The sequence below is a fragment of the Haliotis rufescens genome, unplaced genomic scaffold (genome assembly GCF_023055435.1).
Source record: "Haliotis rufescens isolate VD_foot unplaced genomic scaffold, xgHalRufe1.0.p SCAF_1, whole genome shotgun sequence".
Taxonomy (NCBI): Eukaryota; Metazoa; Mollusca; class Gastropoda; order Lepetellida; family Haliotidae; genus Haliotis; species Haliotis rufescens.
This window is the reverse complement of record NW_025963779.1, coordinates 59748558-59766289: the sequence shown is the minus strand read 5'-3', so window position 1 is coordinate 59766289 and position 17732 is coordinate 59748558. Positions and strand designations below refer to the sequence as shown.

Genomic DNA, 17732 nt, shown 5'->3' with positions numbered 1-17732 from the left:
TATGATTCCAGATAAGACATGTCTCACTACTGTCAACAGCATTTGAAATGTTGTGAAATAACACTCTGGTTTACAAGATATCCACAAAATAACAACATGAATCAGGATTGTTAAAAAAAGTTTATACAACAGCAAACATTTACAAATCTATCAAACGTACAAAACAATTACTTGCATTAAATAGTGCCTGAGAGAATCTCATTAAAATACGATTTTAGTTCTCACTGGCGGTAGCGAGAACAAAGATATGATTTAATGAGATTGTGACTGCAATGAAGTACACCCTAACTCAATCAACATTAAACTTACTCCTTCAATGTGCTCCTGCCTCATGTACTTCATGATACGCAAGTACCAACACATTGTTGCAGCAATAATCCAGGAGGCACAAATAAAGGGTTAAATTAAAAATTGTTTTCTGAAATGGACACCACGTGTTTGTACAACTCATAAAAAGGGTTACAATGAAACTTATCAGTTGAATTCTGAAAATGCAAAAATGAATATGAAATGTAAGTCCTTTATGGAGGCTTTTCATGAAAGTAATATACAGGGTACATTTTCCGCCACTCAACAAAAGTCAATTCATGCCAGAAGGAATATGAATATGATATAAGTAAATGTGTCATTTTCTGTTGTGATTATGGTCTAAGACAATCGTAAGAAACTCACACTGGCTGCCCAAACAGCTCGATGACTGATGATAGCATTGAGTTTTCTGGAGAAATGTACATTCTCAGCAAAATAAGAAATCATGTATTTTTAAAAAATATCCAATAAATCCTGTTCACAGACTTTTTCTTATCACTAAAATACCCTAACAACTACAGTAGTACCCTGAAATAATGCTTTTTACACGGATATTGGTGGGAATGTTAAATAGAGCTATGGGCAGTAACCATGGCAACTCAGGAACTGAATCTTTTGATCCGCTAAAAGAATGAATGAATAAATACTGCTTTACACCGCATCAGCAATATTACGGCTATTCACGGCCCTCCTACTGACAAGGTACATCAAGTCCATGAGTAGGAATAATAAATGTCAATTGTGATTCAGCTTTCAAAAGTGCTTCCAGCGTTTGAGTGGACAGAGGCCAGTAACCAATCCTGTCTCCCCTCCCGCTCAATGTCACACACATCAACATGCTGATAGGTCATAAAGGAACCGATTTCAGCCAATTGATTTTTAATTTACTTGGTTTTCAAATTCTTCCTTTAATAGTGGTATGGTCAGTGAACAAAACAAAAAGAAAATCTAAAAATAATCCGAGAAACAACTTTTTGTAAACAAACTTATTAAAACATTTCTGAGGGTATAACATTATTAGAAAACAAAAAATATCTTACTTTCTTATATTGACCTACCTAATGTACTCTAAACAGTACTTTCATCATTGTTTATCTTTTTCATCATAAAAAAACAAACACCCAAAGCAGCATTCAATATTTTTGTAGAAAGCTTTTTCAATCTCACAGAAAGATTTAACTTAACCTCTAGTGTGACCTTACCTCAATATTGAGTTGTGATTTTCACCAACCATATCTAATATTTTTTTCAACAAAAACCTCACCTCTTTCCACTGAACAATACATGGTAAGGGACAACTCAACAAGTTATTTATAGTTTCGGAATACTAGCTGGTGTAGGTCTTAAAGTTTCCTTCTTCATGCTAATGCAACATGGAGAATCAGTGAGCAGGTTGGGTTAAATGCTGCTGTGAACAGTATTTTACCTCCATCATAGCTTAATGTGGGAAGATAGCCCAAGGTGACACTGGTCTTCGATGTTTACCACTCTGGTGAAACGCCCAAACAGGTTCATGGTGCTGACAACCCAAGGACCATAACCTGGGAAAATCTGGAATTCCAACCCATGGTCAGCAGATCCTGGCACATGTAAGGGGTACGATTCTGCACATTAAAATCTGGTACCTTAGGCCACTGGGCACCCATGCCCTTGGGAGCATCAGAGCAATTTATTCACTCCAGAATCACATCAGGTACCAGACTGTTTTTGTTCTGTAGGTTTCCTGATTAACAATGAGCAAAAGTGTCATCACGGAAACAGCTGTTTCCCTGGAACTGTTCAACTATGAAAGACAGGCCATTATAGCATCCACATCAAAACGAAAGTTGAGCCATGTTTTTGAGTAAAGTTCTCCTTTTCCGAGGTCACGCTTCTTCTGTAGTTTCTCCGACTGAGTGGAACGTCCTGAAATGTTTGATGCATTGTCATTCCCAAGACCCAGAGATATGCTAAACCCTGTGGACGAGGATAGCTGCATGTACACAGATAAAGTCTTCCAATATACAGTATGAGACCCAGAGATATGCTAAACCCTATGGACGAGGATAGCTGCATGTACACAGATAAAGTCTTCCAATATACAGTATGAGGCCATCTTATTTCAGGGATAAATCTTTTATTTCAAATGAAAATATGTTGAGTTCTCTCATGCAGGGCTCGACGTAAGGAACTTGATCTAATCTTCACAAGGACAAATAACCTGCATCATAGCCATTGCTATTCCAATATACAGCATAAGGACATAAATATAAATATGTGGCTTAAAAAAAAGGAATGAGTTCTCAGGCGATGGTTTTTGAAAATATTGTGGTGGGCAGTGTTTTTTTTCTGTTTTTTTTTCTGGTTGTTCAAACTATTGTGTAACCAAATAAACAGCTGTGTACAATCAACCTGGGAAAGGGCCTCCATACATAAATGTATTCCTTGATGAGTAAAATACTATACAGTACTTTGTATTGTAACATTACACTGCCGAGGTTGTGTGTTCAAAACACAGAATATTTAAAGTATTTTTTTTTAAACGGAAACAAAAACAAAACATGCGGCTGACTTAATGATGATGTGGGCGGTGCCTGAGAACCAAGACTATTATATTTTTAGCCTAAATATAAGGGGATAAATCTTTTATTCCAAATGAAAATATGTTTAGAGTTATCTCATGTAATTTTTGTTGGCTTACTTTGGGTAATATGAAATGAGTCCCACCCAGACTAAGACAGTACTCGGCATGTTGAGTGTGCTTACCTTGTTGTTTGTCAAACTGAGTGGCAAGATTCCTCCTTGTCTGCCCCGTCACAGCACCATCACGAGCCTGGCAAACAGAACAGCACATTCTAGTCATAGACATTTGACACAGATGCTGAGGTATAAAATATAGTTAAAAAAACTCACACAACTTACAAAAATGTGCACTAATGATTATTTAAACTTAAAATCCAACAAGAAATAGTATTTGTAAGACAACACCTCAAAGCAGTCGATAACATGGAGCTTGGACACTCGGCAGCTAGCTACTGCTTGAAGCTCTGCACGCTAACGTCGAACCCATGCACTTCCCGTGCATCTGATGTCAAACCAATTCGACAGGCGAATAGCATAACAACACCCCAAAATAAAACTCGCCATATCTATTTACCAAGAAGGCTAAATGAGCTTGCTCAATATTAAAACTTTCAGTGGTTTATTTACTTCAAAAAGAAAATATCACAAGTTAAAAAAGTTTCGGCCAAACTTCTCGGCACACAACTACCAGAAACGGCCATTGTTGACTTTTGGCACTTCACGTTAAGCGTCATGCAGTCCGACATTTTCTTTACAATTTTATCATTTTTCTAAAAATTAGCAACTTTCGGTGTAACTAATTGTAAACAAAAACACTCTGAATCATAACATCATCAATTGTATGGAACTTGCACGATCATGGCAACGGCGGTAAACAAACAACTCCATATGCATCGTGATCCCGTAGTACTATTATAACCATTCAGTTACATTCAGAAACTTAAGTTTCTATAATTAGTAACATGGATGTATATATCTTTGTACAAAAAATCTCATTTTTATCGAGTTTGCAAATTATTTCGTTTGATAAACTTTCTGACATTGACCTGTTGTTGACATGCCGACCAACGTAAGAAATATGTTTTGGGCGTGGCCTAACTCGCGATTTGTGGTGGGTGGTGGTGAGGGAATGCGGAGCGGAGGGGATCAGACAGTGTTGGAGTATAGATACTTTCTCATCATAGAGCCTCACCAGAATCTGGTACTGCTGTTTGTTCTGTTGGTGTGGAGACTGCATCACCTGCTGACGCTGCTGGCTTCCTGTCGCCTTGACAACATTGCCACGCCCTTTCCCCGGGGACTCTGCTCGATGCTTATTTTCCTTCACAGCCTGCTTGGCAGACTCCTTCAGCTGGATGTACTCCTGGTAGTCACTCTGAAGCTGCTGACCAAATACCAACGTCTGCCGCTGCTTCTGCCGCGTCCCAGACTGTCTCCCCTCACTGGCTTCACGATTCTTGGATGCCTTTTGCTGGTTGGTTGTATTCTTGAACTCTCCATCCGACTGAGACTGAGTTTGAGACTCTGAATTGAAGCCTAACCATTTGCGTAGCTGTCTGAAGTGAAAATAAACTACATAGAGAAGCAGACCTTTCACAGAGGGTTTCAAACTTGTGTGAGGATGTGCTGGTTGGTTGGTTTCTCTTAAAGATATCATCTTATATTATCCAGTGTATTATATCTCCATGCTGTTTTGATAAATGCCCTGGGGCCCGTTCCACAAAGCGATCTTAGCGCTAAGATGATCATAACTCCCATACTTTAACACAGGCTCACAGCAGCCATAGCACTAAGATCGCTTTGTGGAACAGGCCCCTGGACCCATTCAGCGTTGTGCCATTTGAATGGGAGATTTGGAAGAGAACATGTCCAGGGTGTTTAACATAATAGAAGGGAGTTAGATATTACAATACACTGGATAATCGAGGTTGATATTTCTGTGTGCTCAGATTGCGACTCCAAAAGTTCTACATCTTGAATGCTTTAATGTTTATTTGTTGTTTAACACTGCACTCAGCAATATTCCAGCTATATGACTGCAGTCTGTAAATAATAGAATCTGGACCAGACAATCCAGTGATTGACATCATGAGCATCAATCTACACGATTGGGATACGATGACATGCATCAAGCAATTCAGCAAGCCTAACCACCTGATCCCGTTAGTCGCCTCTTACAACAAGCATGAGCTGCTGAAGACCAATTCTAACCCGGATCTTCAATGATTGTAATGTCAACTTAGTTGCAGAAACACAGACACACTCACTTCACAAAGGGGATAACCATGAAGAAATTATTTGGGTTCATCCCCAGCTTCGTCTTGCACCCGATGTCCTTCTTGTGACACGGGAGGGAGTCAATGGGAAACCACTGCAGGCTCTGAAACAAACATCTGCATACATGTAATACTATTACCATGATTACAGGTTCTATTCTGGCCAGACCCATGTCTACAAAACCACAGATTTATCTAGAATTCCAAACTAAGTGCAATTGGCAGGCAAATCACTATTTTGTTTAAAGTTGTGATTTTTTCAAAGTTCTTATTTGCCTAAATTGAGAGGTTTTCACATTGCATTCAATGCAATATAGAGGAAGAGGCATCAATGCTCATTTTAACACTAGTGAAACTAAAGATTTAAGCTTCTTCCTCTGTATTGGTTCTGTTATTAGTGAAAACAAGTCCCTTCTCCAAAGTCATAACATTTAATAGCGTTAACTGTAACAGCATGAACTAGGAAATGTTTCATTCCAATTAATCAAATTTTGCTGACATTTGCTCCAGACTTGGAGCTGAATTTGGCCTCTGAGCAGGTCTAGATAAATCCCCTTGATGTTGAACACTACACTCAGCAAAATTCCAACAAGTCTGGGCCAGACAATCCAGTGATGACATTTTAAGCATCGATCTAAACAATTGGGATATGATGAAATGTATCACCCGAGTCAGCCAGACTTACGACCTGATCCTGTTAGTTGTCTCTTACGACAAACATGGGTTGCTGAGGACCAATTCTAACCTGGATCTTCATTTTGTAAACTTTCTTGCGACAGAGATAGCTAAAATGCTTAATCTATGACAAAGCAGTTGAGTTCCTGGGTTTCATACTTAATCACAGCTGACAATAACATGGTTAATACAGACTCAGTACTAGACACTAACACTGATCCACTGTTCCTAGTTAGTAGATTTTCTTAAGGACAAGTACAATTAATGACACGCTGGTCCGGTGATCGAGTGTTATTTTGTAATTTAAAGTTGTACGAGTTTTGAAATCAGTGATAGATCAGGTCTAAACTCTGTTGTTTTCATATGCCCAAGGAATAACACTTCATGATAATTACCAAAGGACAACAGAATAGTAAGACACCAAACCTTTATCTCCTTGCGTGTCTTGGGCTGAAAATGTGTATTGAGTGGCACCCCTGGGACGATGTACAGACGGGTCAGCTGATCGTTCATCTGGTTCTCCAAGTAGTCTGTTTTTCGGATAAGTGCTGATATGTCCAATCCTGTCTCCTCCATCACCTGACAACAGATCAAAATGTAAATTTGTACTTTATCAATAGGTGAGGTGAAGTGAAGTGAAATGTTTAACGTCGCGTCCAAGATTACTGCACTTATATAGCGACTGCATGTACGTGTGTGTGTGTGTGTCTGCTTGTACTAGTCCGGACTGATGCCCTTTTATAGTGCTAGCTCACTGAGATACTATGCCGCAGTTTAACATGAATACCCCACTCAGACACAGTATACTGACTCCGAGCCGACCAGTCCTTGTTTTAGCCCCTTAATGCCAGCGCCAGACAGGGTAACAACAAGTACCATCTTTTAACGTCTTTTGGTATGACACGTCCGAGGATCGAACACAGGACCTTCCCCTCTCCGGTCAGACGCTCTACCACTAGACCATGGAGGCGGTCTCTTTATCAATAAACATATAAAGGTCACTCTCACTGTACAATACACATCATTAAAGTTGTCATGATAGCAAATCAAAGTAAACAAATTAAAGAAACACTTGCCATCATTAATTTTAAAGGGGGAACTATCCTCAGGCCAATTTACAATCCCTGCAAGTTTCATTTTGTTCACAAACTTATTTGTCCGTCTGCTTACTCAAATTTCATGATGTATACTACTAAAAAGATTGAAAGAACACCCAATTTTTTTTAATGACTTTAGTTACTCTGTTATGGCAATCAAACAGTTGGTCATTAATTACCTTGTTAAATAGAGACATAATCTCTGTTGACACAAGACACTCTCTACAATGTCAAGACCATTACCGAAAATGGCTACGATACATCATGTAAAAAATGGACCTAGGACACAAGTATCGCATAATGGCACAAAGTATCATATTGTACTAGCACTATGTTGAATCATCACAGTCCTTTTTTAAGAAGGACTTTACTATTCCGCCTATTGTTCATTTTCCGTATAGGTTTCGACAATGAAATTACTAATAAGTGCATCATGTGAAACTGAGGCTATGTTTATTTGATTGGGGTAATTGTTATCATTAGCATTGATATACATAATAAATCTGAGTTGGCAGATGTGGAATGTTGTGTTTGAAAGACATGAATCAAACTAACTACACTCCCAAATTTTAAAGTTCCACCCTTTCTCATATTGTGGTTTGATCCGAATCAGAATTAGAGAATAACCAGCGAGCTAAGAGGAATGTATTATCTATCCCAAGAGAGTGAATGGCTTCAAACCCAAGCCTTTGGCAAGGGACTTACAGCATTCATTCACGAGGGACTGATAATCCGTGATTCCAAGTTTCAAGTAGTTATTCTATATATTACTCATTGAAAATTTGAGAGAGAAAATCAAGAAAAAACATAAGAAATGTCAACCTGCATAGAAATTTCAAAGATGGTAGAATATTTTTCAGATGACGTAATGTAATCAATGTGTGACGTCATGAATGGTGGATGACGTCATATCACATTTTTCTCAACAATGAAGCACTGTGACATCCTGTGGATTCAATTGACCAATCAGCAACGAGCATGTTGAGAATCACTAAAATTCACGTACAAATATCACAAAGCTATTTCACATGATCCTTCTACCCTATGGGTTATACTACATGGATATCTACTTTTGAAATCATGCTACATGAATACAAGTGAGTGAGTGAATATTGCTTAACGCCGCATCAGCAATTTTGCAGCTATTCGCGGCGTCATGAGTACAAGAATGGTACAGCTTGCTACTTCAGGTTCTCTTGTCATAAAAGCATGTGTAGCCAAGTAAGGATTAGAATTTATGGATGAACAACTTCTTTATTACAATTAAGAGCGACGTTTCGGTGTAGGTTCTAACACTGTTATTAAGCAAGTGATATACAGAGTGTGGTTGGCAAGTATGCCTATGAAAGAAGTAATGTGTAGCAAATCTTATTGCTGGACTTACCTCTCTGACAGCACAGTTGAGGGCACTCTCCTCTGCGTTGACCTTGCCCTTAGGGAACCCCCAGCTTGACTTGGTCCAAAACCCCTGCACCAGGAGACACTGCAAGCGGCCACATACATTTTCTACATCGCCTTATCTTCCTCATAGTTACATTACTTATTACAAATAAATTGTTATGAACTATGCAAGATGTGAAAATGTCACTTAAAATATAGAAACAGTAGAAGTAATTATTTTTTTAATCCCTGGAAGTTCATTCAGCATGTTGATCGCAAGTGATTGTGAGTGAGTGATTTTAACACCGCTTTGAAAATAGTTAGGCATATATCACTGCATGTCAGCTTAATGTGGGAAGAAAGCCTGAAGTGATGTGGGTCTTGTACGTTTTCCACTTTGGTGAAACCCACGAACATGAGTTTCGTGTTGACAAACCTAGAAACATAATCAGAGCAAATCTAGGATTCAAATCATAGCTTCCTGACATGCCTAAGGGATGTTACTCTCTACAGCAAATTCTGGCTCCTCAGATGACTTGGCCCATATTTTTGTACAGGGTCACATAGACATGATAGACTTAACTAACAAAGTACCCAAGTTGATGAGATGTAACTCATCATATGTGACCAGCACACACTAACATCACGAATGCTAATTGAACATACATATTTTTTGTCAGGATCAAGGATGATAGCTCCATAGGTTGGGACGCTCATTTTGTAGGCTCTCCATTCTTCGAGCCGCTTGTCCACATGCTCTGCATGGATGGACAAAAATGGACAGTGGCGGAAAACTGATATGGTTAAGAAAATATAATTAATTTACTATCACGATTAGGCAGTGAAAAGAAACATTTCTCATCAAAAACTCATTTTCAAAAATTAACCAGTTCACTAGGCTTTTAACCTTACCAGAAAAAAAAACTAATTTAGCATGTTGGCACAGTTTAAGAAAGGAATAATAACCCTTACATTAGACGTTGGGCAATATTGACATGCATGAACTAACATTACCATTTTGCCAGACAAAACCAAACAATGTCATGAATACTGATTTCTCATCAAAAACATTTGTCACATATACATTTTCAAACTTCCTGTATAATGATTTCAAACCCTTTTTTAACTTTTCATGGCCTTACAGAAATAAGTTTAGATGTTTATGTACCATCAAAATAAGATCTTTACAATGCTATAAGGTACATGTTACAGCAAGGATACTGTGGGAAGAGAATTCCTTGATTCCACATGTCTTCAGTTCTGGGTTTTCAGCACAGTAGAAGTCAAGATAGAACCAATGTGCTAGCTCTACTTGGAAGAAGATGCGGATCAAGTCCTGACGCTCCTCCTCAGGGATATTGATGATGAATCGACTAAAAAATAACATGAAACTACATTGAGTGGTCTATAGGCCATGATAGGTGTCTGTTTATGTGAACCAACCAATCAGATTCAAGTAGTCCAAATTTGGTTCGGGCGACAGATCAGAAAGTCAAACCCATCAATAATATTTATGTGGAATTCATAAACATCCTGTAACTGGTATTATTATGAAGTTATCTCTTGTTACCATGGTTACTTATATGTTTGTTGAATGGTACATACATAGTGAGTGAGTTCGATTTAAAGGGGCACTGATCTAACGCAATTCCCCGGACTGGTTGTTGCCTTTGTTATTGTTTTTTCCCCCGTGAGTACCCGGATGATACCCAACGCAACTCAGCGTGACCAGAGACTGGGCTACCGTCTGCAAGGACAGCTAAATAAACTTGGAGGCTGGAGGCAATATTTGTTTTACGCATTTTTGCATAAACACTGATTGGTTAACTGTGATCTGTAAAGATTTCGACAAAGGGCGCATGTTAATTAATTTCTTCAGCCTAAACAAGCAGACAAAAAGAACAGCGGAGCTCATCGGATGTCGTCATTTGGAAATACCCCAGATGGTTATAGTTTTATACTAAAAAAAGGATCCATGCAGTGAAAGCATTTTCGGATTTCGGCTTGCGTCGATAATACGATTACTACTCCCTTGTTGTCATCCACGTTTTCTCGTATAACCCTTCACTTGTGTATTTGTCGTCATTCACTTGATGCTCAGTTAATGAATTTATTACAGGTACAATTAGTGGTAGCACCACTTAGATTACCTGACAAAGGTTCCCATTTGGCATTTATTGTGTCTGGGGTAATTATTCAATCTAAATCCAGGGTTGAAGTGAGGTGAAATGTGTGTTATGTAATATGCACGTGGCAGCCCAGCAAGAGATGAATGATAAGTTGATTTATTTTTTTGTAAATCAACGGAACGTTCCTAGTCATCAAAGGATTAACAGAAAATACGTTGATTGATTAATCACTGTTATCTTGCACAGTGGATATGTCAAGAGTGAGTGTTTACATGTCTAGGTTTACTAAAACAAAGGGGATACACTCATACCATGGCGTGAAGTGCCGATGTCAAAACAACATACTTTGTTCAAAGGGTTAACTTATAATACGTTGATTGATTGATCATTGTTATCTATCACTCAATGGATTTTTTAGGAACCGTGAACGTTATGAAAATAGTTGTCACGTGGGCTTTCTCAGCCGACCATTGAGACTTGACACCTATGTAAAACACCTGAAACAATCCAAGTGATCAGTTGAGAAATGAACACGGGTTATAATATCCCGAAACGATATATATCTTTTAAAAGATTTGATTGTTACTGAGACACGTGACATCGAATAAGTTTCTTTGTACAGCTGCAGACGAGTGGGATATTGTTCCTTTGTGTGGATATTCACGGATACATTCCTCGAACAAGGAAGCTGCCTAAAATTTATACACATAAATTTGGTAGGTTGTAATTATGATATTTGCATTTTGTTTTCCTTCATTTGAACCGATTCGTTCTTGTTTCTCTACGTCTTGGTTGGGATATTCTTCAATGCGCGATAGACTTTTCTTTTCCTTTGTAAGCGTGTATATATTACCGTCAATTTGTAAAATGTGATTCTCTCAGGCAATTTATAAAATGTGTAAATATTTCAGTCATTTTGACTAAAAAATCTGTCCAGATTGATTAAGACGATCAAAAGGGCCTACAAACATCACAACAGATTATTATGTAGGATTAGGATTAGAAGCCAAACAACATAGAAATGTACATTTCTCAACGTAACATTTTCAGGCTCTTGGTGATGACATTAAACATCAAAATGTTTGGAATTCGTTATCATAATAATACAGATGGAAATGTTTTCAGTCGCTTTGTAAAATAACTGAATATTTAGACGTTTAATAAATTTGTAACACATTTGACAGTAAAAAAAATACACACTATAAAAAAAGCAATGCTCAGGTGAAACATTTACTTTGTGTTGCAAGTCAAAATAGTGTAAAAGAAAATCGCAAAATTACCAAGCAAGTGACTTATCAAAACTTCGTCACCATTACCGATGCTACCCACAAAGATACCTACATTTCCTTATTATCTCGAAAACTGTATTTCATTTTGTTGATCAATGTGACCATACGCCCTTATTACTACCCATAAAAGCGACTAATGCGCTTACGAATGGCGCAGCAGAGGTCGCGAACTAGTCTAGATTTCTGCTATACATCCGGGTACTCACTGGAAAAAAACAATAACAAAGGCAACAACCAGTCCCGGGGAATTGCGTTAGATCAGTGCCCCTTTAAAGTCACGTCGGCAGTATTTCAGCCATAATGGGATGGCACATACATCATTGTACATAATTGTTATGCTAAGCTGTAAGTTGCTTCCAGCATTTCTTTCCTAATTTAGGAACATCTATTCGGGTTATAGCGAAAACGGCACCTCAGCAAAACGTCACCGGGCGAAAACGGCACCGATTGGTGAAAACGGCACCTCGACTCGAGCGAAAACGGCACCTTATTTTTTTGTTTTACCTTGGTCAAATAAATGATATTAAACTTACATTGTAACTTGCAAGTACCAATAATTGTGAGATGTTAAAACAAGTTTACATTAGAAATTTGCCTCTACTCAAACTATAATCCAACTTAGCTTATACGCAACTCAACTTATTGAGAAAACATAACATGCTTTGAAGAAAAATATTAGAAATTAAACTCACATCGTCTCTTACAAACACAACTAATTGTGAAATAACACAAATAAGAAATTAGCCCCCTACTCCAATTTACTCACCGACTCCGATTGGGAGGCGTAGTTAACTTATTGTGAAATCACTATACGCATTGAAGTTTTAAGTACCTTTACTCAATTTAAGCTGAAACTGTATTTAAGAGGCCAAACATGATGCTGTCAGATCACAATTATTTATATGGCCTTTCGATGTGTAGCATGCGAGAAGAATGTCAGAAGAAATCAACATGCTGTATCATGTGATAACTGTGACAGTGGACCCAGTGGACCCTATATATTACTACAAAATCGTTCGTATCGTTATTAAAAATAGAGGTGCCGTTTTCGCCCGACACATAGTTGCCGTTTTCGCCAAATGCGGTGCCGTTTTCGCCAGAGAAATCGGTGACGTTTTGCTGAGGTGCCGTTTTAGCCTGCACCCCATCTATTCCACTATGCACACTCACACCACCCCGCTGGCCATAATCAAAACCGTTGATGACCAGTTGAACTTGGCTGCAATGGCAATTAATGTGTGTTTGTCAGTTTAGCATGTTTAGAGTTGTTTGTTGGTTTATCACATCCCTGTGCAGCAATTCAGTGTAAACTTAATTAGATGTAGAGTTCATATATATGTGCTGCTTAAAATAAAACATTTTTTTTATCATTTTAATGGCTGTGAGCATTTTGCAGGAGTTATCAGGTCCAAACACAACACTAGATTCCAAGTTGTACGCAAATTTCAATACTGCAATCTGATTCCTGGGTGTTTGAGGTGTTTTTGACATTGGTGAAAAGAACAGTAACTCTTCCTTAAGGAGACGAAAGTCTTAGGCCTACCTTTAGAATTCAGCAACACAAAGTTTACAAACAAAACGGTATGGCGTTATTTGTGACATAATGTTGCCCTATACACCAGTGAAACAATGCCCTGTGACGTCAGCCTTGCAACAGGTTCCCTCCCACTCTTTTCTGTCACAAAAATCACCCAATGAATATAAAAATACTGATATTCTTGTGAATTCAACATCTGTTGCCTGTAGCTGTTTTCAGTTTGTGCCATAACGGATTATTCCTAACCACTCTGTTTCTTGTAGGTAATAGAACCTGATGAGTGTGCAAAATGGCATCGGGATCAATCGTCAGTGTCTGTCACAAGACACCATGCCTACCCATAATCTTCGGTAAGTGTCCATCATCTATTCAACCATTTCCGTAACATCTCAAGCATGACTAGGTAAAATCAGTTTAACCGTGTGGATGTAGCTCAGTCAGTTAGCTGTCAGACTAACAATCCGCATGTCATGAGTTTCTTACAAAAAAAGTTTGCTTGTCTTAGTGACACGCAGACCACAACAAAACGCTGCATCATTTACTGTGTCAGGGTCCATTGAAAATATGCCAGGTTGTTATCATTATGATGCAAATTTAATAGGTATTACGTCTTTGTTTGTAATTTGTGTGGCAGATTAGCTAATTAGTGCTGCATTAGTTACACTCATCTTCTCTTGAACTTTAAATGTACGACAACCGGGGTTATAGCGAAAACGTCACCTCAGCAAAACGTCATCGGGCGAAAACGGCACCGATTGGCGAAAACGGCACCTCGACTCAAGCGAAAACGGCACCTCGACTCGAGCGAAAACGGCACCTTATTTTTTTTTTTACCTTGGTCAAATAAATGATATTAAACTTACATTGTAACTTGCAAAGGCCAATAATTGTGAGATTCACTATACGCTTTGAAGTTTTAAGTACCTTTACTCAATTTAAGCTGAAACTGATTTAAGAGACCTTCACATTACGGCTTCAGATGTACTCAATACATCAAATACCATGTAAATAAACCATACATATTACTACAAAAATCGTTGTTATCGTTATTAAAAATAGAGGTGCCGTTTTCGCCCGACACATAGTAGCCGTTTTCGCCAAATGCGGTGCCGTTTTCGCCAGAGAAATCGGTGACGTTTTGCTGAGGTCCCGTTTTAGCCTGCACCCCGACAACCGTCCTGGTTCACTTGTGAGGTAATGTTTTGATTGGGTTATCTGGATCCGCTGATCATGCTGATGCCACATCGCAATGAAATGTAAACTAAACTTGCTGTAAACTGAACTTATGTTGTAGATATACAAGGTGTTTGTTACATGATGATTATATTCCAAGCCTATGAAAATCGTTATGACACAAGAGATTAGTGGTCAATATGATCGGTATTGATAATCACATTTCAACATGAACTTTTTAATTCGAGCTTTTAATTCAAGAAAATGACATGGACTGGTGACATGCAATTTCGTATTCAGATAGACTTCTACAACAGCTGCATTTCGCGGAAAAAGAGTGTCCGGTGCTAAGACAAAGCAAGATCACCAGCCTTGACGATTCAATAATTCTTTAACAAACCTGCACAGGTCGTCCAACACGTATCCAGGGATTGGGAATGCTAGGGTTGAAGATTGGTTAGTTGAAGTGGGCGGTGCTTGAGTTTCCATTTTTCATACGAAATCAGAAAGCTATGTAGGAAAACAATTTGGTAATTTCATACGAAAGAAAATCTCCGCCATTGGTTACCGGAAGCGGAAACGGAGTAAGACTAACTAGTATTTTCCGACAGAGAACAATAATACGTTTATGTACCCTAGGCGAACAGTCATACATCGTTTTCGTACGTTTGAACTTGAGAAAGGAAAATAAAATACATATTCCACATAGAAAGCAAACACTATTTCATTGATGTTTTCAGCTTACTCTGTGTATAATCCGATGATGGTCTAACTATATTTACATGTCATGTCTAAAATGTTAGTATTTTATTAAGCGTTTCCCAAACTATTCAGTCATGTTAATCAGGAGACAGACATACTATGTTTTCAATGTAAAGCTAGGTTACCTGTAGATTCCATCGCGCTAAATTGAATTTAGAACCGTACGCGCCAAAATACATTTTCGAGGTTGTTTTTTGGTTTGTTTTTTTCTTTTTCTTTTTTTTGTTTCTTTGGGGGGTGGGGTGGTGGTGGGATATTTTCCAAATTCAGGGCAGAATGTACACTTATCAAAGTGACTTCCACAGGAGATATCGCTTGAGTGACATCAGGGCAAAACTATACTTTATCACACAACACATGGGGGTAGAGCAGACATTTCTAAGATGCCCAAGTTAAGACGGTGTCCTCCCATTAGTTAGACGTCCCAATAGTTAGACAGCTTATAACAACACTTTAAACGGTTGAGTGCACACTAATCCTTATGCTTGTTACCTCAGACTTTAAAATGGAATAGTCCAGATAAGATATGACAAACAAAGCAAAGCAGCTAAATAGATACTTTAATATTATACTTAACATTTAATGACACTTTACATTTGGTAAATTTTATACAGTTTTTAACAACACTTTGTGACAGTTTTTGGTAATGTACACTTTACATTTAATAACTTTTACAGTTTATTTATCCCAGACGAAGCAAGTGTGCTAGGTGACAGAGGTCTGTTGAGTCGCTCTTGAACTTCTGTCTTCAGTTGTCGAAAAAGCCGGCCATAGGTTGTTGCTTGGCGATCTGGCAAAAGGGCGAACACTAGAGGGAAGGTGATGGGACAAACTCTGGCATGAATGATGTATACTTGATCCCATAAACCTGGACATGCTGTGAAGGTACCATCCATGTAAAGGGTGTCAGCTTCATGGAGGGCTTGTATCTGTTCTGCAGTGGAGAAAGCCAGGATCTTGTCATCGTCACCGTCGCTGAACAGTAGAAAGGGACGTCCATCTGTTGTCTCTGACCATTTGTCTTCAATGTCTACTGCTGACCGCGACCTGGGTAACGCTGGAATGTAACGCCTGAACAAGAGCAAAGGAACAGTTACACATGTGTTACATGAAATATTGATAATGATTTCATTAACTTGACATGTTTAAGAGCGAAACAAGTTATGTGGGACCTAAAAAAAAGAAGTAAATTCTAACCAAGTCAAAAATACGGGATGATATTTACCTGTAAAGTGCACTTTTCACGCTCTGAAATGATGGCATCGCTGGCATGTTGGCTTCATCTACTTGAGTGACTTGCTCCTCGTACAATGCCTGCATCTGTGTGGTTTCTTCTCGAGCTCTTTTACGAAGATTGCTGACAAAGTTCACTCTGGTTTCATCTTCAGGCGGATGGTTATGTTCCGACTGATTGCAAAGAAAGTCACCGACAGTCGTACATTTCCCATTGCACGTCTTGACGACACATCTCCAATGTGTGCAGGTTTGCCTCTCGCGGTTTCTGTTGTAAATATATCCATCTAATATCAACTGCTCACTTCCACGCCGAGAGGTGAGGTACTCTACTTTCCTTAAACCAGCCATATCGATACTGATAATGATACGTACCCCAAGATCATTTTTATTTGTTTGATGAGTAGATAATCTAAACTCAAATCCTTCAACTGATCATACAGTAAGACAATTAAGCTACTCCATAGTTTACATAGTTAATCTCATGCCTATTGAACCTGTGCTGAGAGTAAGGTAATTTAGGTTAATTAAACGAAATTATAACATATATACTCCCTAAACTGTGAGTCCCCTTTCCCTACCCAGTACTTTAATCTAATTGGGACTGATCCATTACACCTGTAGGTAGATTCCCTCTTTGCCTAAATAAACATGTCTAACAATTGGGACGTCTAACTAATGGGATGTCTAACTAATGGGATATAACCGTTAAGACTAATCTTGCGTTAAATAGAGCTGACACAAAAGGCTAAACCAACACTGTAATGACCTGTGACATAAATTGAAAATCCTCGAACCGGGCAAATTGACGGGCTCTTTCCCCTAATTGCCTGCACCCTTACGTTGAGAGACATGTTTACGTTTCAAACATATTAATACAACATCACTTAAATGGGTACTTTATTTTTTAAATAGGTCATATATTTCATTATCCTTTCAGCGTGTTGTTATCCATATAATTCTCATTTTTCTGTCGTACATGTTGCAACTTTCCACCACTGACGTTAGCATACTGCAGCAGCCGCAAGCCATAACATTGTGTGTTTACCGATCTGGTTGCTTTGTTTGTTTGTTTGTTTAATTGTTGTTTAACACCGCATCCGGCACTATTCCAGCTTTATTGCGGCGGTCTGTATTTAATCGAGTCTGTACAAGACAATCCTGTGATTGACATCATGAGCATCTATCCACGCAATTGGAATACGGTGACATGCATCAACAAAATCACCGAGTCTGGACTAGACAATCCAGTGACTTACATCATGAGCATCGATCCACGCAACTGGGATACTATGACATGCATCAACCAA

At 38.5% G+C, this 17732-nt stretch overlaps 2 protein-coding genes across 2 annotated transcripts; both read right to left on the bottom strand.

The window, feature by feature from the left end:
• Positions 1–107: 107 nt before the first annotated feature.
• On the bottom strand, positions 108–15204 carry LOC124145090 (m7GpppN-mRNA hydrolase-like). Its single transcript, XM_046514771.2, has 9 exons — positions 14828–15204; positions 9521–9672; positions 8966–9093; positions 8304–8402; positions 6249–6401; positions 5139–5251; positions 4064–4427; positions 3055–3121; positions 108–2214 (listed from the first exon to the last, which is right to left on the bottom strand). The coding sequence occupies exons 1-9, from the start codon at positions 14914–14916 to the stop codon at positions 2093–2095; spliced, it is 1287 nt and encodes a 428-aa protein (XP_046370727.2). The 5' UTR covers positions 14917–15204; the 3' UTR covers positions 108–2092.
• A 589-nt stretch (positions 15205–15793) lies between these two features.
• LOC125381583 lies at positions 15794–16814 on the bottom strand. Its single transcript, XM_048398645.1, has 2 exons — positions 16415–16814; positions 15794–16260 (listed from the first exon to the last, which is right to left on the bottom strand). The coding sequence occupies exons 1-2, from the start codon at positions 16771–16773 to the stop codon at positions 15861–15863; spliced, it is 759 nt and encodes a 252-aa protein (XP_048254602.1). The 5' UTR covers positions 16774–16814; the 3' UTR covers positions 15794–15860.
• Positions 16815–17732: the final 918 nt, after the last annotated feature.